Raw genomic sequence first — 20502 nt, forward strand, 5'->3', positions numbered from 1 at the left:
TGATGAAGACAGCTTCGCTGTCGAAACGTTGGTTATTACATTTTTGCATCTGAGCTCTTAGAGTGTGCGGCTTTCCTTTTATTTTCTAGTGTTCTACTCCGCTAGCCAGCACCTCGCCTTTAAAGGTGTGCGTTTCTTTTTTCTAGATAGATCAGCCCACTGCCCATAAACTAGTCAACTGAAAAACAATATGGCGCTCCCTCCCTGATCAGATGGCTTTTCTGTTTCGTTATGAAGTACTGCACCAAGCAAGATTGGTGTGAAATAATTAGAAGTGGAAAGATACCCCTTTGAGGTTAAAGCAACAGTCGTGAGAAATTTTGAAATAAGCAACCAATGATTTAAATTATCATTGGGCACAATGGTAAGGTTTGGTTAAGTAATTATCATTTGAAATTGAGTTGACAAAATTATATTCTAACACTACACAAATATGCTTTCTGATATACTAAGGCTTTTTTTGATAATGCCATAAACCATATCAAGGATGAACATGTATTTACATGTTTTATTTTGAATGCTTAGGTCATCTGTCTTTTAATCTGAGAAAATACTATGGTTCATTATGAAGTATTTTATTACAACGGAACTTTTCTTAATAAAGTATACCATTTATCATCGGCGGGGGGTTATCGTGTCGTTCACTACAAACCGTCACGCAGCGTAAACGTTAAACCTAACTGAACACACCCCAGGAGTCTTAACGAGCTACTGACACCTACTGGTGGAGATCGAGTCGTGTCTGGCGACGATCAACATCTCGCATGTAAACTTTACAACTGACTTAACAAAACAAGGTTCTACAAAATCCCTTTTTCTTTTATGATTCTGTCAAAACATAATGTAGCTAGCTATTCATGGGTTGCACCTCGGTCGCGTCGCCGCATCATATTGATGTCCAACTGATGATCAGTCTTTCTGAACTGGGGCTAATGACATTGCTAAAGTAGACAACATTTGTAGAAAACAAAATTGGCATCATTATGATGTCAAGTTTACTTGAGAAATGGCAGTGTTGGCATCATGAGCTAGCGAAGTTCGGCAGAAAAAGCTAGCAATGCTAACGTTAAGTTAACTAAAATGTCGATGCTCTCCCCTCAATCGTAGTTAGCTAGCTGAAGTTATACTGCATATAAAGTCAATCTGGCGACATTACAATGATGACAAAAGCTTGTCCTACTAATTTTCCTCATTTTTAAATGTAATTGTGTTTCCAAGCCACGGAAATGCACTTCATACAATATCTTCATCAACACCAAGACCACATTAAATAGAATGCTCAGCTAGGCATCAGTCGAATAAAACGAATGTTCAAAACAATATTGTATGACGAAACGTGCAACCCAGGAATATAATTAAACTAGATCATGTTATGACACGACATTTGCCGTGGTTAACTGGGTTCCATTTGTTTTGAATCTAAGCAACTGCTACAATGCCGAAGAGAGGGAGAAAGGTATGTCGATTGATAGACTATATTTTTAAAGGCTACAAAACAATAATTTCTTACCGGATAAATTACTGTAGAAGTCGTGTTTCAAACGGTGTTAACTTGAGTTTGTGTGTATTTGTTTATTTTAACATGGAACTAGAAGAAGAGGTCAACCCCTGTAACCATCGAGAACGCCAGGTGAAATTACATTAGAAAATTGAGGCCCACATAGATCCTATTTAATTATAAATGTAATTCTATATTTAGGCCTATATACATGTTTTCCCCACAGAAAATAATCTAATGAATTATCTAAAAGTATCATTCATGTCATATGAAACCCCAGCCATGGTGAAGGAAGTTTCTAATGTATTCCACCTACAGAGTGAAGCAGAGACAAGTCAGTCTTTGTGGAATTCAGCTACGACTACATTGATTCGCCCAAAGTCAATACTTGTAAAAATATATATATATATATATTATGAAATGCTTACCTTGTACCTATGTTTTTCCTCAGTAGTTGCGTGCCTTTCTTTGTTTGCTGAAATCCATACTTTTTCATTAAACCTTAATCGAATACAACCACCTGCTGTTTCCTTAAGATTCAATTGGCACATGCTCATTTTCACTGAGTTGCCATCTTAGAGCAACAGCAATGAGCAAACAGTCAGTGGTTGCATTTGATTAACATTTATTGAAAAGGTATGGATTTCATCAAATAAAGGCACGCAACTACAGAGGACAAACATAGGTACAAGGTAAGCATTTCATTATTTACATTTTTTGAAGAATTGACCTTGGGCGAATCGATGTTGTCAGAGCTGAATTCCACAAAGCCTGTTCATCAGGAACTTCCTTCACCCTGGAGGGGAGTTTAGTCAGCTAACACATAGCTGACTAATACATATATGGTCAAATATCTGCAGGAACAATGAGGCGACACCTGACTCGATACGCCGTTACGCAGGAAAGATTGTGGTGAGCCATCAATTGTGAACTATACCTTTGCTCTATGTATGTGGTTTCACTGTATAAACATTTGCCTTGACTTTGTATTAATACACCTGCATCATCTTAAACATACATCTTGCATTTACTTGTAGGAATACATTGCCCAGTCAACCACTGCTTTCTCTCAGGAAGATGTTTCCGGTGTAGGCCTACATAACATCTTGGGGAAGACGGTAGAGGGCCTTCTCCAAAAAGTGTGCGGAGGGGTCTCAAGCGTCCTGAACAAATATTTGTATGGGGCGGGGGTGTTATCTGATGCGGTGATCCCAGTAAATCTCTTGCCTGTAGCTCCAAATGGGGACAATCAGAAAATGGAAAAAAGATGGCAGGACTGCACTGAGGAAGACTGTGAACTGATAATTATCAGACTGACAGGGACTGTAATTATCACCATGTTGGATAGTGTTATGGAGAGTTGCAGGATGGACCCCACACACAGTTCATTCTTAGAAGAACTGGGGCTCACCATGGAAATGGTAAAGATCATACGTGACGTAGCAGAATGTGCAGCAAACGCCACAAGTAATGATTTCAGTCAGTTCACAGTCGGAGGAGTTCCTCTCTTTCAGAGACCACTGAGCAATCTCTCTTCTGGGCCCAGTCAACCAGCACCCCCCCAAAATGCCTTGCCAACATCCACTGTTCCCACACCTGTCTCAAAGGTGAGCTCAGCCAGTCCCAGATCCACTGACTCAGGGTCCTCACAAGTCAGGAAGCCAAGACAATCAACAGAAGGAGTTCAGAGCCTCTCCGAAAGGCAGCAGGACTCAGGGGAGGAGATCACATCTCTAGTGATTGAAACCATTCTACGGTCAGTTGCGGATTTAGCCAGGCATGGACTTCTGCCAAGCTGCACCCAGTAGACTGGATGCCCCCTTTTTATGGAGGTGATGCAGAAAACAAACATGTGAAGCCAATTCATAAAAGCATTAATTAAACAAATATGTTGTTTAAAGGTGAGTCAGCGGTTTGTTTCTATGGCAACAAAGACATGAAATAAAGTGAAATGTACTACTGTTTTTATTTTTTATTTATGAAAGCCTTATGAAGGGATTTAACACAGAACGTTGTGTTAAAAGATGAATGTCAGTACAGAATCAAGTACTGAATGTGAAATGGCAGTGCAGATATGATATATTTTCCAACAACAAAAGAATGTTTAACAAGACTCCATCCAAGGATACATTCAGGTCACCAGATGGTGTTCTACTCTAGAATAATAATATTGATTATAGCAAGCAACACTGTATGAAAGCTCAGATAGCCTAATAAAATAAAAAATATGAACGTTTTAAAACAAAGAAAAGGTGTAGAGGTTACATGCCTGAGTTTCTCAATATGGGTTTCTGATTTTCAATATTCAGGAGTTGCATATTCCTTTCCTTTGGACCAATGGTGGGGAGTAAGCTATGCATGGAAACAAACTCAGGGCTCACCAGCCATACAATCAATAATGCAGTTTTCATATGTGGTTTGAGTCTGTACCCATGAAATACATGTCAAGATGCTAACACTTAAAAGGTCTTGTTAAGCTGACAATGTGTAATATTTCCCTGTATATAGTCACCACCCAAAAACACATTAAAGCCATGTATGTGAAGCAAATAGGCTACAATATGTATGCACACACACACGCATACAGGAAAATAACATCAAAGTCGCAATTGCAACATTGCTGCACATGGAGCCTGGTATGGCCTAGTACATATGAGCCAGTGGACAGCGCTTAGTGCTGAAAACGTAAACGCGCTGTTGTCAAAATGTTTTGATTTGGACATTTGGCATCTGACGTAACTAGCTAGCTAGCGAAAGTCTACTAACGCGTCGAATACTTGAACACAAACATTCATCAACTTGTTGCTTGCTAAAAGAAACAGCAAAAATAGTAGCTTGCTAGCTCCCGATGTTTGCTTGATATCGTTTAACTCTAGCGTTTCGTCGTTTGTTTTAGGGACGCTGTGATTGATATTGACAAAATTACAAAGGAGGTAAATTATCTTGAGTTATGTGTTGCTTGCTATTTTTTTAATGAAATACATTTTCCACTACAACTGCGTTGCTAATTTATCTAGCTACGTAACTTAGCTGACGTTAGTTGCTGACAATGCAGCATGTTATTTTAAAAACATTTAATTATTTGACAACTATTCAGGTGATGTTAATGTATAGAAAACACTGTCAATACTGAACTATACAATTTTTTTTTTTACAATTGGCAGAGAAAGCCATTAGGGAAGCTGTGCACACAGTTCTGACAGATGGACGCCATGGGGAGTTTTCCATTCTAATAATAAGAGCTGAAATGCATTGATATGTCTAAGACACCTAAAGCCCAATCAACCTTGGAGTCCATTCAGCTGCCCAAAGACCGTGATGACAGCTTGACATCAGGATCCTGTGAGGACTCCCTGATTGCTGAACCTCATGCTGACCAAGTTGATGCCATCAAGGCGTCTCTGAACACTGAAATCCACTCAGTGGTTACTAAGGCCACAGGGGTCTATGCTAACCAACCCGAGGCACTGTCCAGTGAAGTGCTTCTGGGCACTGAAGGTAATGGAGATGATGCTGACCATGCTGTGGTGGGTTCTCTGACTCCAGACTATGACCTGGCATTGGTAGAAGGGCTGGACCCTGGGTGGCACACTGCCCTGGTACTGATGGAGACCTTGGTAAATCCTGGCAATGACCCTGACCTGACTGTGTCTGACTCCAGTAAAGTGTCTCTGATCACTGATGACCTACCAGTGGTGGACTCAGCTGTGGACTCCAGGGGGCAGCAGAGGGCAGAGGATGACTTACAAAGGACTGACAAGCTGCTAACGAGGTCCTGTGCAGACTTTGTGACCACAGAGAAGCACTATGCTGTACCCTTTGATGACTCTTTGAACTCTGACAAGGAAATCTCCCTCAACATTAAAGACCATGATGACCGACCTACAGTAGACTTTAGCAGAGATTCTGTGAGTTCGTCTGACCAGTCTTTGTCCCTTGTTGCCACTGCTCTTGGATCAATAGTCACTGTTGACTCTTTCAATAAGGCTCTGTTGGTTTCCAATACATTGTACCAAGACAAAGATAACCCTCCTATTGACCAGCCTGTAGTGAAGTCTCAGACCACTGAAAATCTAATTAACCCCACGTTGGTGTCAGAATCCGTTCAACCTCTCATCAATGAGATCCTGGAAGATAACATTATCTCAGCCCCTGATGACAGACCTCTGTTCACTACAGACCATATAGGATCACGTGAGATAGAAATATTTATATTTAGAATGCACTTAGGCAGTGTTATCACCTGTCATGATGACCAGTTTTTGGAGTCAGACAGTGAGGATGACATGGTTGACCCTTTGGCTCACACCCGTCATAGCCATCATCTGTGCGAGTCAGTCATGAGGCCCAAAGGTCAAGTCCAACTCAGTGGACATACTTGGTCACCCTCTTATGAGACTAATGACTGCCGTCGCTATGCTCAAGACCACAACATGATGGAATACAAATTCAAATACAGCTGGGACCTAAAGTCTGCATGTGTTTCTGTGCCACACTACATTTTGACTAGAGGGGAGAGTGTGACCAAAAGGATGGAGGGAGAGAAGAAGTATGGAGAAAAGGAATGGGAGAAGTGCTCCTCACAGTGTGACAGGAACTCTCTGATTGGTGAGTATTGTGATAATTATGTAGTTGATTATATTTCTATACATATTTTGACCATGGGAAAGGGGTAGCCTATGTTTCCATGTTACTACAAGATAGATTAAATAGATTCATTTGAATCCAACATTTTAATTATTGTGATTCTTGGTGTAATGTTAGATTACAGGTATGTATTGATTGGATTTAATTTTTCCCTCTTGCTCTTTAGAGCATAATGGACAGTGGAGGATAGCCAGAGCAGTAGAGGCAATCACTGAAGAAATCCTTCCCAAGCCGTACACGAGAGACTTAGTTATGTACGATGGATTCAAACAGCTAAATGAAGAGAGAGTGGGAAATCAGCTGTCCTCTCTCTCAGCGGCTCTCAATGAAGTTAAGAAGGACAAGGCTTTTTGGAGGTCATTGGGGATCAATAAATTAATGAAGGAAAACGAGAGAATTAATGGTGAGATGAAGAAGAAAGACATGAGGAACTTTAACAGTGCCAAAGAGCGAAGGGCAGAGAGAAAGAGGGAAAGGAGGAGAGAGCGGGAGAGGAACTGTGATGTGACCACGTGGATGCCCTCCCGGCCCGGAATGGAAAGTTCCATTATAGGACTCCGTCCCAGGCCTCCGTCCCGGCCACTACTCAGAGAACCACTCATAACCAGAACCAGCTTCAGCCGCACCGACGCCAGAACGATAGAGGTTAGGGAGATGATCCTGCAAAGGAGCCGCATTGCCTACAAGATCAAGTGCCTGCAACGCCGGAAAGCGGCTGCTGAGGGGTTGACACTGACTGAGGGAGGTGGAGGGCCTGAGGATGGGGGTGACGGAGAGACAGTGATGGACATTACAGGGCAAAGTAAGAAATCCTCAAAGGGCAAGGGGTCAAAGGGCAAAGAGAGTGAAGGAGGGGAAGGTAGTGACTGGGGCAAATTAGGTCTGGAGGAAATTGTGGAGACAGATGACAGGAATAAAGAGAAGAGAACCAAAGTACAGACAGGACAGAGAAGTAAGGACAGGCGAAGAGAGGAACGAGAGAGACAAAGATGTAGTAAGGAAACAGATTTGATCTCACACGAATTAGCAAGAATGGACATAGAAAAAATAGATCGACATAAAGAGGATGAGACGGTGAGCAAGATCTCTGAGGAAAAGATTTCTAAGAACTGTTGTGTAGAGACAAATGAGGGAGAAAAAGATGATAGAAAACAGATGAAAGAAAAGACAAACAGATCAAATGTACTTACTGATGAGGGAGTGTTGAGCAAAGCATCATGGGAAAGAGAAGAAGAGGCTGGAGAGGAGAATGCTAAGACATTTCAAGAGAGCTTAAAAGTCCAGGGTAATAGCATAACATTCAAGTTAATGATAAGTATAATGTGTCATAAATCAAATCAAATTGTATTTGTCACAACAGGTGTAGACCTTACAGTGAAATGCTTACTTACAAGCCCTTAACCAACAGTGCAGTTTTAAGAAAATACCAACAAACAAAAAGATAAGAAAAACAAATATTTAAGGAGCAGCAGTAAATAACAATAGCAGGGCTATATACATGGGGTACCAGTTCAACGTGTCAATGTGCGGGGGCACCGGTGTCAAGGTAATTGGGGTAATTATGTACATACAGGTAGGATTATTAAAATGTCTATGCAGTAGCGTAGGGGGAGTGGGGGGGGGGGGCAAATAGTCTGGGTAGCCATTTGATTAGCTGTTCAGGAGTCTTATGGCTTGGGGGTAAAAGCTGTTTAGAAGCCTCTTGGACCTAGACTTGGCACTCCGGTACCGCTTGCCTTGCGGTTGCAGAGAGAACAGTCTATGACTAGGGTCGCTGGAGTCCTTGACAATTTTTAGGGCCTTCCTCTGACGCCGCCTGGTATAGAGATCCTGGATGGCAGGAAGCTTGGCCCCGGTGATGTACTGGGCCGTACGCACTACCCTCTGTAGTGCCTTGCGGTCGGAGGCCGAGCAGTTGCCATACCAGGCAGTGATGCAACCCGTCAGGATGCTCTTGATGGTGCAGCTGTAAAACCTTTTGAGGATCTGAGGACCCATGCCAAATCTTTTCAGTCTCCTGAGGGGAAATAGGTTTTGTCGTGCCCTCTTCATGACTGTCTTGATGTGCTTGGACCATGTTAGTTTGTTGGTGATGTGGACGCCAAGGGACTTGAAGCTCTCAACCTGCTTATCTACAGCCCTGTCGCTGAGAATGGGGCCGTGCTCAGTCCTCCTTTTCCTGTAGTCCACAATCATCTCCTTTGTCTTGATCATGTTGAGGGAGAGGTTGTTGTCCTTGCGCCACACGGTCAGGTCTCTGACCTCCTCCCTATAGGCTGTCTCATCGTTTTTGGTGATCAGGCCTACCACTGTTGTGTCATCAGAAAACGTAATGATGGTGTTGGAGTTGTGCCTGGCCGTGCAGTCATGAGTGAACAGGGAGTACAGGAGGGGACTGAGCACGCACCCCTGAGGGGCCCCCGTATTGAGGATCAGCGTGGCAGATGTGTTACCTACCCTTACCACCTGGGAGCGGCCCATTAGGAAGTCTAGGATCCAGTTGCAGGTGTCTAGTCCCAGGGTCCATAGCTTAGTGATGAGCTTTGAGGGCACTATGGTGTTGAACGCTGAGGTGTAGTCAATGAATAACATTCTCACATAGGTGTTCCTTTTGTCCAGGTGGGAAAGGGCAGTGTGGAGTGCAATAGAGATTGCATCATCTGTGGATCTGTTGGTGCGGTATGCAAATTGGAGTGGGTCTACGGTTTCTGGGATAATGGTGTTGATGTGAGCCATGACCAACCTTTCAAAGCATTTCATGGCTACAGATGTGAGTGCTACGGGTCGGTAGTCATTTAGGCAGGTTACCTTAGTGTACTTGGGCACAGGGACTATGGTGGTCTGCTTGAAACATGTTGGTATTACAGACTCAGTCAGGGACAGGTAGAAAATATCAGTGAAGACACTTGCCAGCAGGTCAGCGCATGCTTGGAGTACACGTCCTGGTAATCTGTCTGGCCCTGCGGCCTTGTGAATGTTGACCTGTTTAAAGTCTTACTCACATTGGCTGCGGAGAGCGTGATCACACAGTCAGTGTTACTTGCCCCCAAAGCGAGCGTAGAAGTTATTTAGCTCGTCTGGTAGGCTCGTGTCACTGGGCAGTTCTCGGTTGTCCTTCCCTTTGTAGTCTGTAATAGTTTACAAGCCCTGCCGCATCCAACAAGCGTCAGAGCCGGTGTAGTACGATTAGATCTTAGTCCTGTATTGATGCTTAGCCTGTTTGATGGTTCGTCGGAGGGCATAGCGGGATTTCTTATAACCTTCTGGGTTAGAGTCCCGCTCCTTGAAAGCAGCAGCTCTGCCCTTTAACTCGGTGCGAATGTTGTCTGTAACCCATGGCTTCTGGTTGGGGTATGTACGTACGGCCACTGTGGGGACGACGTCCTCGATGCACTTATTGATAAAGCCAGTAACTGATGTGGTGTACTCCTCAATGCCATCGGAAGAATCCCGGAACATATTCCAGTCTGTGCTAGCAAAATGATCCTGTAGTTTAGCATCTGCTTCATCTGACCATTGTTTTATAGACCGAGTCACTGGTGCTTCCTGCTTTAATTTTAGCTTGTAAGCAGGATTCAGGAGGAGAGATGGAGAGCTTTGTACGTGTCTCTGTGTGTGGAGTAAAGGTGGTCTACAATTATTTTCCCTCTGGTTGCACATTTAACATGCTGATAGAAATTCGGTAAAACTGATTTAAGTTTCCCTGCATTAAAGTCACCGGCCACCATAGCTGATGTTGATGTTCATATAAATGTTTGTCCTATTTGTGAATTATAAGTGAACTGAATTTTTTTGTAATTCTTTCAGAGGTCATAGATGGAGAGGAAGGTACTACAGGAAGAAAGTTAGAGCATCAGAAGGCTAGAGACAGTGAGGAGATACGAAACAGTGATGGATATGTGAAAATGAGAGAGATTGGTAAAAGAAAGGAAGTGGAGGTAGAGGTTACAAAAATCGGTACCGCCTGTGATGAAATGTCCATCATGGTTCTGGAGAGCCAAGCCAATGCTAGGCCTATGACAGACTCCCAGACTCCAATGAAGGGCAAAGGAAAGCAAAAACGTAACCTTCCGTACAAGAGAACGGAAAGACTTCAAGAAGAGATCAATTCAAAGGGTGAAATGCTTGAGGGTGGAAGACAAGTCAACTTCCCTGAGTGCCAGGCACAGAAACACAGAAGTCCGGGTGAGTTGGGTGATGTTGCAGGCTTCTGGAGAAAGGAGAAAAGAGTCCACAAGGAGAAAGACAGAGAGTGTAAGGAGGAGAAGGACAGAGTGGGCCGGACATGGCGAGACCAGGGGGGAAATGGCAGGGATCAATGGAATGGAGAGACAGAGAGGGGTGGAGTTGGTAGGAGTAGAAGAGCTAGACAGAGAGGAAACCAGTTGCTGCTTTTTTCTAGGCAAAAGCACAGCAACTGGAATGACTCTCATCCATCAGAGAGCAGCTGTGACTGGAGGAGCAGGGAGAAAGAGGCGCCTGAGAAACATGTTGAGAGTAGGATGGATAGGCAGAGAGGTGAGAGGCCTCGGAAGGGGGAAAAGAGCTAAAGGAAAGAAATACATTGATGTTTGTTAAATAAATATTATTTCAGATATCAGAAATTGGTTTATTGAAGTTATTGGTAAATCAAGGCACATCATTGCAGGGGGAGTTTAGAGATGCAGCCATGGAATTACAGAGTACGATTAAAGATTACACATGATTCAGACAAAATGAAATCCATTAATATTATTAATCACTAAGACAAAGTATATTATTATATCCCTTTCTGCAAAGGGTTTGAGGGCGGGAAAACTATTTGATTAACATCCCTCCTCTATTCGCGCTTCAATATCCGGCAAAGTTGAACGGTGACGGTCATTTCCACCTCCGACAGTTTCCGTGTGGCCACAATCAAGACACCCGCTGTAAACAAACTTTCAGTAACGGTTTAATTCCAGAAGAAGTACATTTAAACAAAAAGATATGCATATCAAAACAGGTGAGTTTTGGGTACCGGCATCTATTAGCACATTACTTTGTTACTTTCTACTTTGCCAACGTTAGCAAAACGTTCTGAAATGAATACTCCCGGTCCGGTGCGTTGGAGCCGGGGTGTTATGAAACTTATCTAACGTAATGTTAGCTAGCTAGCCAGGAAATTGTTTATTGTTCCAATGCATACTTGAAGACTAACGGTAGATTGTATGGCCTTATTATAATACCCACTGCTTAGTTATGTTACTATTTTAAATAAATTACGTTTCAGGTTAGCTGACGCTGGGTACTGTTAACGTTACATACACGTTGCTTTTCTGTTTATTAGCAGACTAGCTAGCTAGTTAGCAAGAGGTTGGTTGGCAAGGCAGTTCGATAAGGTTATAACGTTAGTTACATAGCTATTTCCTCATATGACATACAACTTGAATAAAATTGGTAACTAGCTAGCTAGTTACAAGTAATTTAAGTGTCATAAAATTTGCCACTGGATTTTCTTTCTGGATTCAGCTTAATCGGTAGCTAGCTAGGCCAACCGTGGCGTGCATTCTAGCTCTGCGTAGCTATGTGGCTAGCTAACGTTAGCTAGCCAGTTAACCTCAAGCCCCAACAAAACCCAACACAAGTTAAGATGGGTACTTTGACAGTTAACTAGTTCATAATTTCACCAATAAACCATAACATAAATGCGTAGTTTAAACTGTTCCCATTTTTTTTTAAATTATTAGGGGATTCTAACGATCTTCCTTTGCCTTATATCTAACTTTAGGTACATGGGAGGCCAACACAGTGTGCGAGTCCGACACCCTGTGTGATCCTGCTGGCCTTGTGTCCTCCACCAACCCAGAGGCGCACATTGGCAACCGCCGCCTATCACCTGGGTCTGGCAACTGTGGTGGAGGTGGAGGCTGCCCAACTGGGGTTGACCAGCAGCCCTGCCAAGCTTCACCCCAGGCCCTCGAGGGCAACCTGAACGGACCCGCCCATGTACATGCCTTCACCTACCGTAGAGACAGAGATCGTAGAGGCCAGCACAAAGGCCGTGGCCCTCGCAGAGAGGGGCCCAGGGGGGCAGGGCGTGTAGCAGATAGGCCCCCGAAGCCGAGCCAGAAGGAGAGGTGGGTGGAGGACAGCCTGTCTCTACTCAAGCACCCACCTGCTTTTCCAGTGCAGGACAGCCCTGCCAAGCTGCAGCCAACCATCAGCTATGCCTCGAAGGTGAAGTCAGGGGCTGTGGGTGGAGTGCTGGAGGAGGAGGGCCGCCCAGCCATCGGTGTCCTGCTGCAGAACCAGTGGGGACTTAGTTTCATCAGTGAGGTCCTCCAAGCCACAGAGGGGTCAGTTCCCTGCCCTGCCCCTGTAGCACCACCTCAGCTCACATTTGGAGGTGAAACCGCCAACCCAACACAAGAGAGGCATCACACAGTCCAGGCCAGTGGTGAAATCCCAGTTCCTGTCACTACCTCAATCTCTATTGACCAGTACAGAGAGGAGGAAGCAAAGATCAATGGGAAGCTGCTTCTCACCTGTCGCCATCTAAAGGAGGCTCTGCGCTATCACACAATAGGTAAGGGCTGATGTGGTTGAGACCTCAATAATACATTAATGTATTATAAATGTTATTTTTCTGTTGCATCTGTCATAAAATTGTGGTCGACGTTATATGCATCATAGTATGAATCCTAACTATACCCTGTTCATTTTTAGAATGGAATGTCACCTGCAACAAACAGAAAGAAGGTGAGATGATCATCAGGAAGGTCCATTAGAATTTGGCCTGGATTCTCCATTCTCCACGCTGGGCATTAGAATCTCTGAAGCAGGGCTCATAATTTAAAGGATTTTAAGATGTTTTCAGACCTCTAAAGTAGTCTAATGTTAAGAGAATATCCCATGACATCAGTGGTGTAAATTCAATTTAGCTATATGCCTCCATCCCAAATTAATAGAAAATATGGTCACCCAAATAGGCCAGGAAATGAAATGGTGCTCATCTTTTCCATTCATTTGGAATTGTGGCGTATAGCTGGATATACACAACCACTGTCGGGGACATGGTTTCATCTTGACATTACTTTTGAGGTTGGGGGAAAAAATGGACGAATGTTACTTCAAAAATTAAATTCTCTTTAATGGTTTGATTTGGTAAACGTTGATATTTTATTATCCCACCATAATGCGTAAAAACACCCAATAATACAAGATGGTTTAAACACAGATGGAACGATGAGACTGATATATAAATGTGAAGGATCCGCTTGGACTACTGACTCATTTGTTCCAATTTGAAACGACGGGCTGTGGTCTCTTGGTTTAGTTATAAAACTCTTTGGTTTAAACGCGTAGAAGAATAAGTTCAATGCGTGCAGTGCAGTGAAGAACAATCTCCTGTAGTTTCTGTCTTTGAGGGCACAGTCATTGAATTTCAGGTTGTTTCTCAATTCCAAGGTATTTATTTATGTTATCACTATCAACTGATTCCCCGTTGCTCTTCGGGGGGGGGTTCTTCATATTTTTTTAAAATCAATTGCCATCTTAATTTTTGTTAATGTTTATTTTTTAAGGGAGTTGTCTGAGCATCACTGGATGAATTTGGATGTTTCTCTGTCAAGACCTTCAGGGGAGGCTTGATATGATTTTAAGGAATCCCACCAGCCGAGTGTCGTCCGCATATTTAAAGAATCCATGGGCTGGGCCAGAGGCTTGGCAACTGTTACTGTATAGTGGACACAGTATCGGTGATTGTACGCAACCTTACAGGGCTCCCTTGTTAACCTTTCTAGATGAAGAGATGGCAGGGTTAAATCTCACCTGACTACGGTTTACAAGGAATCTGATAATCCAACAGCTTCTCAATAAGTAGATGGTGTTGAAAGCGCTACTGAAATCAATTAACACAATTTTCACGCGCTGTGTTTGTGGTTATTCAGCATGATCAGTAGGTACGGTAGGCAAATTGTTTTGGATCTAGGAGAGTTCCTACTAGTGACATCATTAAAACTTGCTGCATCTCATCTGCAAAAACATTTGTATCATGTACCCTACTGGTTCTAAAGGAAGGATACAACTTGAGATTTTTTTTATCTAGTGGGTTTCCCTTTTCAGAAGTCCTTACAATCTAGCCCTTAGGGGCTGCAGCATGAGAGGTTTGACAATGCTGCCTGTCACTAAATGCTGTCTTATTTTCTGTTTCAGATCCCAATAAGGTAGTTTGGTATAAGAACTCCCTGGACCAGCCAGCCTAGTGACGCATGGACCTGTCTGCCACAACACACACACACACACACACTCAGGTCGATGTCTTTACACAAAGCCACACTGAGACACTTTGGACTAACTCCTTGATGAGATCCACAACTAGGGACTTTTCTAACCAAAGGCCTGCCTTAATGAATTGGACCTGGAGTTCCTATCAGCTCAAAATGATTGGTTTTAATGTCGTGTTGAGCTGGTCTTTTAACAATCTTAAGAGCTGTCATTTTATTGTGAGGAACTGCAGTTTTATCAGACATTTTCTGTTTTGTCCTCTTGTGAGGGATCCGTCAAGCACTTTCTAATCTGTTGTGACCAATCCTTGGTACGCCTACCCTACCAGGTGTTTATTTTTTCACAAATTTGAAAATGTTATACCTGCTTATTTCACCGTATTTTACACGGGACAGATGTGTAATCATGTCTCCAGTTTACAGGGGTGCAGACAGCACAATAAGAACGCACCCTTCCCCTGTCTGATCCTAATGCTGGTTTGGTTTTTTGTACCCTGATTGGGTGAATGTTACTCATGAATCCATATGATTACTCATGATCACACTAGCTCAATTTTTATGATTTGAAATTTGAAATATAGAAAAAATACACTGGAGGACAAGTGAACAGTATTGCATAATAAAATTGAATGAACTTGACATGCCCCATGGTCTTACTGGTAATGCTCATCATTTTAACATACGATACATAAAACCCACAGCATTATTTGCTTTGTTAATAAGGACAAGTATAAAATGTATTTACCTTTAAGTAAACTGAGGGCTTGACTCTATCCTTGTCGCTGAAGTTCAGCACGATTGACATGTAAAGGTTATTTCCAATTTAGCCGACATGCAGTGCTGGTAACGCAGAACATTGCCTTTCAATTTCTATGGCGCTGAACTACTGAATAAAGCCGACAACTTGATTGTGATCCTTGGACAACTTGATTGGATAAATGCTCAGTGGGTGGAGGGGAAAAATCTGTTGCGTCTTGAGTTCCAAACTTGCCTAACTTTCTGCCTGAACAGCTTTAAATATGTGGGGAAAAGGCATAGTGCCCTCACCTCTGCTGGTGCAATGCACTGGGCTAGGAAGATCACAGGTTCTGATCTCCATCCTTGAAAAAGGTACATTTCAGCGTAATGCACATTTTTATTTAATGTTAAGCCAATATTGCCACCTGTCGATGATTTAAATGGTTTGATAATCCAGATCTGTTTAGTTGTAAGAAATCTAGCTACATTACAACGCATCACTGACTCTCAGCAGGTGGTCGGGAAGATCTGATCACTTCTATTAATCGTATACACTTCTCAAAAAATATGGGCGCAATCAGAATGTTGACAAGATCAGGAAACGTTAACACCAGGTATAAACGTGGCTATATTGTGGACTAGGGGCTGGATTAAATCTGTATCGCGGAAGATCTGCATTATATTGAAATTTAAAGGCGTAGTTCGCGGTGACTTCATTCACGGTAAACGCTGCATATGTTGGCTCAATCAGAAATGACTTATTTTAATGCGGATCTTCTGCGATACGGATTGAATCCAGCGCTAGAGAAAGCAAAAACAAATCGAAAGATAAAGGTGTTTTCTCCAAATGCGGGAACATTGCCTTTACATTTTAATCGCGCTATAACGCAGATTTTCTGCAGTCCGGATTTAATCTAGGCCTAAAATACTAATGCACGTGGCTAAAAACTGTTGTGTTGAGAGGTTCAGAACAATAGAAGTGAGGCATAGAATATTTCTACATTCTTTCCCTCCATCATGACACAATGCATACAATCCAGGTAAAGGGAAGGTGGGTGCAGGCTGTTGGGTAGTGAGCTGTCAATCTCTCCAGGTCACCTCCACTTCATCTGTTCTGTACCTGCCAACAACAATGTTTCTCTTGTCACTGGATGACAGCACAATATGGTAGACCTGTTGTCAAAAATATCCAGTTAACATCTCAATACACTTTCAGAAAATAGACAAGAACTTCCTGTAACATTTTAGCTAACAATTTTATGTAAAGGGAGTCACTGTACAATAGAATGAAAGGTAATCATTGTACTGTACAATATGAAAATCACTGTACTGTATAATAGAATATGATCAAAGGGAATCACTGTACAATAGAATATAATGAAAGGGAATCACTGTACAATAGAATATAATGAAAGGGAATCACTGTACAATACAATATAATGAAAGGGAATCACTGTACAATAGAATATGATGAAAGGGAATCACTGTACTGTACAATATAATAAAAGGGAATCACTGTACAATAGAATATAATGAAAGGGAATCACTGTACAATAGAATATAATGAAAGGGAATCACTGTACAATAGAATATAATGAAAGGGAATCACTGTACTGTACAATAGAATATAATGAAAGGGAATCACTGTACAATAGAATATAATGAAAGGGAATCACTGTACTGTACAATAGAATATAATGAAAGGGAATAATTTGAGTTGCAGATATAGTGGAATTACCTTTGAGTGATCCAAGAGTCTGACAGCTCAGTCGTCTGACCGGACCGGAACATCTCCCAGCCAGCCTGTGCAATCATTGCTCCGTTATCGATACAAAAGCTGTGACACAACAAAACAGAATATCACATTTTAATAACAGAAGGATGTACAAAGTTAAAGTACATTATGAAATTAGCATCAACATATGCCATTTTACTTGTATTAGTTCATAAATAATAAAGGTAAGCATTGAATGTCTTAGATACACTTGTCAGATCCCTTGTATTGAAAACATAGTATGTAGAGCCTTACCTCTCATCTGTAGCAAAGAGCTTTGCACCTCTCTCCTTGCACATGACTCCCATCATCTCCTGCAGACGCAGATTACCTACAGAGCAAAACCCTCATCAGCATTCCTGAAGGGTTGTGTTTGAGGTGTGCCTGTCCATAATGAGGTCAGCCAGATTTACATCTTATGTGTTTTAATGAATTACATTGGAAAGTCCACAACCCCCACAATGAAGTACAATTGACTTACAGCCAACGCCTCCAACGATGAGCACTTCTTGGGAGCTGCAGTGAGCCATGGCCCTCTCTGTGATCTCCACCAGCATGGAAAACAGGGTCTCCTACGGGACACACAAGTAGTGAACGGATCATTACATAGTGGTGTGCTCTGCCACCTCTCAGACAGTGAATGATGCCACCATGTAGCCGCCATCATTCTGAAGGGGAAGGGTGTTGCCGCGCCGATGCAGGAAACAGGCTGACAACAATGCACTGGGGCAGTTTATTGCTTTTGTCCTGACCTGTAGGGAGAAGCACAGGTCTTCTGCTGTACACTGATTACATTTCAACATCTTCCCAGCTGCTTCCTGAAAGAAAAGGGACAAATATGAACACATCAAACACGCACCCCTTATTATTACCACAGTCCATCTAACTATCACAAAAACCCTGTCTCTCCCCTACAATGCAATGTAACCCAATGCAACGCAACCCAATGCAATGCAACTCAATGCAGAACTTTATTCCCACTTAAAGGCTCTGCATCTTACCTCGATATAGGATAAAATCCCAGAGAATGACACATCCATCCCCTTCACTGTGTATGGAAGCTCCACATACTGTGTACCCCTGACAAAACAAACAGGAAATCAATGGTGTAAATATATACACATATGAAAACATCTACTGGCCGACAGCAATTCCAAAGAAAACACATGTACTCACTTCTTGGCCATCTGCTCAATGTTGTACCCAGGGCTGGGATCATTGGAAATCTGAGCACAAACCATTTTTATTCATGAGAAAGTGTAAAAACAATTTATACAAGGTATAGTCCAAGTCCACAATAAATCTTAAAAATGATGTTGCTATCTCGCTTTAAAAACAAGATGCATGAAAAGAGGAGCAAATTGAAAATGATATTCAGAAACTCTTGTAAGACGATGGAAGTGGACTACATGTTTCAGCATGTAGTCTTTATAGGAGCATTACTTAATCAGGTTCGTTTCAGTTTAGTCCCCTGAAGAGCCATGCAGAACTCACCTTTATCACCCTAGCAAACCTGTCCAGGCAGTTGCCCACTGCAATGTCGATGGTCTCACCAAATATCCTGTAGCGCCGCTCAGAGTATGCAATCACCTTCATGAGGAAACATTGCATTAGAGCACAACTAAACCCAAAAAACCTCAGTTGAGACAGGTATGAGTGCTAACTAAGGGGAAACCCTAAGAACTCTCAAGTTGCCTCCCGGGTGGCGCAGTGGTCTAAGGCACTGCACCACCAGAGATTCTGGGTTCGAGCCCAGGCTCTGCCGCAGCCGGCCGCGACCGGGAGGCTCATGGGGCGACGCACAATTGGCCCAACGTCATCCGGGTTAGGGAGGGTTTGGCCGGCAGGGATATCCTTGTCTCATCGCGCACTAGCGACTCCTGTGGCGGGTCGGGCGCAGTGCACGCTGACCAGGTCGCTAGGTGTATGGTGTTTCCTCCGACACATTGGTGCGGCTGGCTTCTGGGTTGGATGTGCGTTGTGTTAAGAAGCTGGTTGGGTTGTGTTTCGGAAGACGCATGGCTCTCGACCTTCACCTCTCCCAAGTCCGTACGGGAGTTGCAGTGATGAGACAAGACAGTAACTACTACCAATTGGATACCACGAAAAAGGGTTAAACATTTTTTTTTTTAAATAAAGAACCCTCAAGTTGTGCGGGACATCCCAAATCTGTCTTAGTAAGTATGTATGGGTGACTGACCTGTGTGTTACCCCCACTGACATAGAGCACAGTGGGGTTATTGGCTTGAGTGATGAGGCGGCCCATCTCAATGTGGCCAATACAGTGGTTGACACCCAGGAGAGGCTTCCCCCACAGCTGGGCCACTGTGCGTGCCACCAGAGCCACCGTCACCAAGGGGGCACCCATCCCTGGTCCTGGGGTAAATAATATCATGTTGGTGAAAACTGAATGGTACTACAGGTCAGAAAAGGCCATTTCAGCTTTATAGGAATCAGTGACATAGGAGTTCCTGACCCTTTGTGTATGCCACGCAATCAACGTCAGCAGGCTTCAGCCCTGCCTCCTCCAGCGCCTCCTTCAGAACTGTTAGGATGACACTGCGGTGATGTCTGGCTGTCTCACTAGGCAGGAACCCTGGGATGGAGAGTTAGTCTGTTACTGCAACTACACACATGAGCATTAGGACAAATGCAATCGTTCAGTTGTCATTTGAGTCTACTTTGAGTTCAACCAACTTGCCTTGACCAGGGGGTGTAATGTAGGTGTGTCTGGGGTTTGAGAGTACTTCCCCATCCCTCACAATGCCCACACCAATCTTGTTGGCACTGCCCTCAAATCCAATCACTACAGTCATGACAGCTAGAGAGGTTGAGGGAGATGGAGAATTATATTGTTATGAATAAAATAAAAACTTGTGCACATTGAAAGAATGTCGTAAATGTCATAGCTAGTGCTCTTGTGTGCATCTGAAAAAAATATATGTTCAGAGTGCGATGCCATAGCTACAAATACCAGAAACAGTTGCATACATCAGTTCATACAAGAATAAACAGTGCAATGTCAACGACTAAAAAGTACAGGTGTTGTTTTACTTATTCTTCAAAAGCAATACGAAAAGTAGAACATAAGCACTAGAATATAGATACCAAAACAGGGTCATGTTTGGTTAAAACTATTAGAAGCATGATTAGTTAGCTAACACTCGGGTTGCACACCAGGTGGCGATCTAGATCTACCATCAATTATTCATTTCACATGCCAAAAGCGAAGGCACATTAAGAGCCAATTTCACGTGTTTTAAATGAAAAACATTATCATTTCAGATGAGAAAGCAAAAAGTTTAATTCGAACCTTTCAGTTGCTGAGTATTTCGGGTTTCAGACAGCACTCTAGGCAGTGAGGACCCATAACAAGAGGTAGTTTGATGATTTTCTTACAGAATTGTATCTTTCAAGGTATTGTATTAACCAAAACAAATTGGAAGCTAATTGTAGACATTTAATGTTTGACGTAAACAAATACATAACATGCATAAAGAGCTGATTCCTGGTGCGTTCACGGATTCAGAGGAAAATCACATCAGGCATAATATAGGGCAGCCTAACAGCACATGCGTGTCTGTGTGACAATGTTCCTC

The 20502-nt window shown here is 42.9% G+C and overlaps 4 protein-coding genes across 10 annotated transcripts; 3 read left to right on the plus strand and 1 right to left on the minus strand.

Moving 5' to 3' along the window:
• Positions 1-629: 629 nt before the first annotated feature.
• On the plus strand, positions 630-3449 carry LOC106576593 (uncharacterized). 4 transcript variants are annotated; one of them, XM_045698691.1, is made up of 5 exons: positions 630-797; positions 1425-1456; positions 1596-1630; positions 2359-2410; positions 2536-3449. In XM_045698691.1, exons 2-5 carry the CDS (start codon positions 1436-1438, stop codon positions 3304-3306), a joined length of 879 nt encoding a protein of 292 aa, XP_045554647.1. In that variant the 5' UTR covers positions 630-797; positions 1425-1435; the 3' UTR covers positions 3307-3449. The 4 variants fall into 4 exon arrangements, with proteins under 4 accessions (XP_045554647.1, XP_014009311.1, XP_014009310.1 ...); XM_014153836.1 differs by having other exon boundaries at positions 631-797; positions 1593-1630; positions 2536-3448; XM_014153835.1 differs by having other exon boundaries at positions 631-766; positions 1593-1630; positions 2536-3448.
• A 539-nt stretch (positions 3450-3988) lies between these two features.
• LOC106576586 (uncharacterized) lies at positions 3989-10696 on the plus strand. The gene is made up of 4 exons (XM_014153822.2): positions 3989-4431; positions 4663-6106; positions 6312-7430; positions 9953-10696. Exons 2-4 carry the CDS (start codon positions 4756-4758, stop codon positions 10693-10695), a joined length of 3213 nt encoding a protein of 1070 aa, XP_014009297.2. The 5' UTR covers positions 3989-4431; positions 4663-4755; the 3' UTR covers position 10696.
• A 275-nt stretch (positions 10697-10971) lies between these two features.
• LOC106576599 (uncharacterized) lies at positions 10972-15030 on the plus strand. Its single transcript, XM_014153844.2, has 4 exons — positions 10972-11129; positions 11895-12692; positions 12833-12865; positions 14321-15030. The coding sequence occupies exons 1-4, from the start codon at positions 11114-11116 to the stop codon at positions 14368-14370; spliced, it is 897 nt and encodes a 298-aa protein (XP_014009319.2). The 5' UTR covers positions 10972-11113; the 3' UTR covers positions 14371-15030.
• On the minus strand, positions 13232-20430 carry LOC106576590 (probable tRNA N6-adenosine threonylcarbamoyltransferase). 4 transcript variants are annotated; one of them, XM_014153830.2, is made up of 12 exons: positions 20217-20430; positions 19605-19724; positions 19380-19499; positions 19104-19279; positions 18398-18493; positions 18080-18129; positions 17905-17983; positions 17656-17721; positions 17385-17475; positions 17159-17234; positions 16868-16966; positions 13232-16249 (listed from the first exon to the last, which is right to left on the minus strand). In XM_014153830.2, exons 2-12 carry the CDS (start codon positions 19717-19719, stop codon positions 16210-16212), a joined length of 1008 nt encoding a protein of 335 aa, XP_014009305.1. In that variant the 5' UTR covers positions 19720-19724; positions 20217-20430; the 3' UTR covers positions 13232-16209. The 4 variants fall into 4 exon arrangements, with proteins under 4 accessions (XP_014009305.1, XP_014009304.1, XP_045556082.1 ...); XM_014153829.2 differs by having other exon boundaries at positions 13232-16302; XM_045700126.1 differs by lacking the exon at positions 17656-17721.
• Positions 20431-20502: the final 72 nt, after the last annotated feature.

Source organism: Salmo salar, chromosome ssa17, assembly GCF_905237065.1.
Source record: "Salmo salar chromosome ssa17, Ssal_v3.1, whole genome shotgun sequence".
Lineage (NCBI taxonomy): Eukaryota > Metazoa > Chordata > Actinopteri > Salmoniformes > Salmonidae > Salmo > Salmo salar.

Excerpts from the sequence above, each read along its gene's own strand:
- LOC106576593 (XM_014153836.1), top strand. The coding sequence starts at position 1,436 with ATGCCGAAGAGAGGGAGAAAG. Across the intron at positions 1,457-1,592 it reads TGCCGAAGAGAGGGAGAAAG|AAGAAGAGGTCAACCCCTGT; the intron begins GTATGTCGATTG and ends ACATGGAACTAG. Across the intron at positions 1,631-2,358 it reads GTAACCATCGAGAACGCCAG|GAACAATGAGGCGACACCTG; the intron begins GTGAAATTACAT and ends AAATATCTGCAG.
- LOC106576586 (XM_014153822.2), top strand. The coding sequence starts at position 4,756 with ATGTCTAAGACACCTAAAGCCCAATCAACCTTGGAGTCCATTCAGCTG. Across the intron at positions 6,107-6,311 it reads TGACAGGAACTCTCTGATTG|AGCATAATGGACAGTGGAGG; the intron begins GTGAGTATTGTG and ends CTTGCTCTTTAG. Across the intron at positions 7,431-9,952 it reads AGAGAGCTTAAAAGTCCAGG|AGGTCATAGATGGAGAGGAA; the intron begins GTAATAGCATAA and ends TAATTCTTTCAG.
- LOC106576599 (XM_014153844.2), top strand. Across the intron at positions 12,693-12,832 it reads TCTGCGCTATCACACAATAG|AATGGAATGTCACCTGCAAC; the intron begins GTAAGGGCTGAT and ends GTTCATTTTTAG. Across the intron at positions 12,866-14,320 it reads CTGCAACAAACAGAAAGAAG|ATCCCAATAAGGTAGTTTGG; the intron begins GTGAGATGATCA and ends TTTCTGTTTCAG.
- LOC106576590 (XM_014153829.2), bottom strand. The coding sequence starts at position 19,719 with ATGACTGTAGTGATTGGATTTGAGGGCAGTGCCAACAAGATTGGTGTG. Across the intron at positions 19,280-19,379 it reads TTGCGTGGCATACACAAAGG|GACCAGGGATGGGTGCCCCC; the intron begins GTCAGGAACTCC and ends TATTTACCCCAG. Across the intron at positions 18,130-18,397 it reads GGTTTGCTAGGGTGATAAAG|ATTTCCAATGATCCCAGCCC; the intron begins GTGAGTTCTGCA and ends GTTTGTGCTCAG.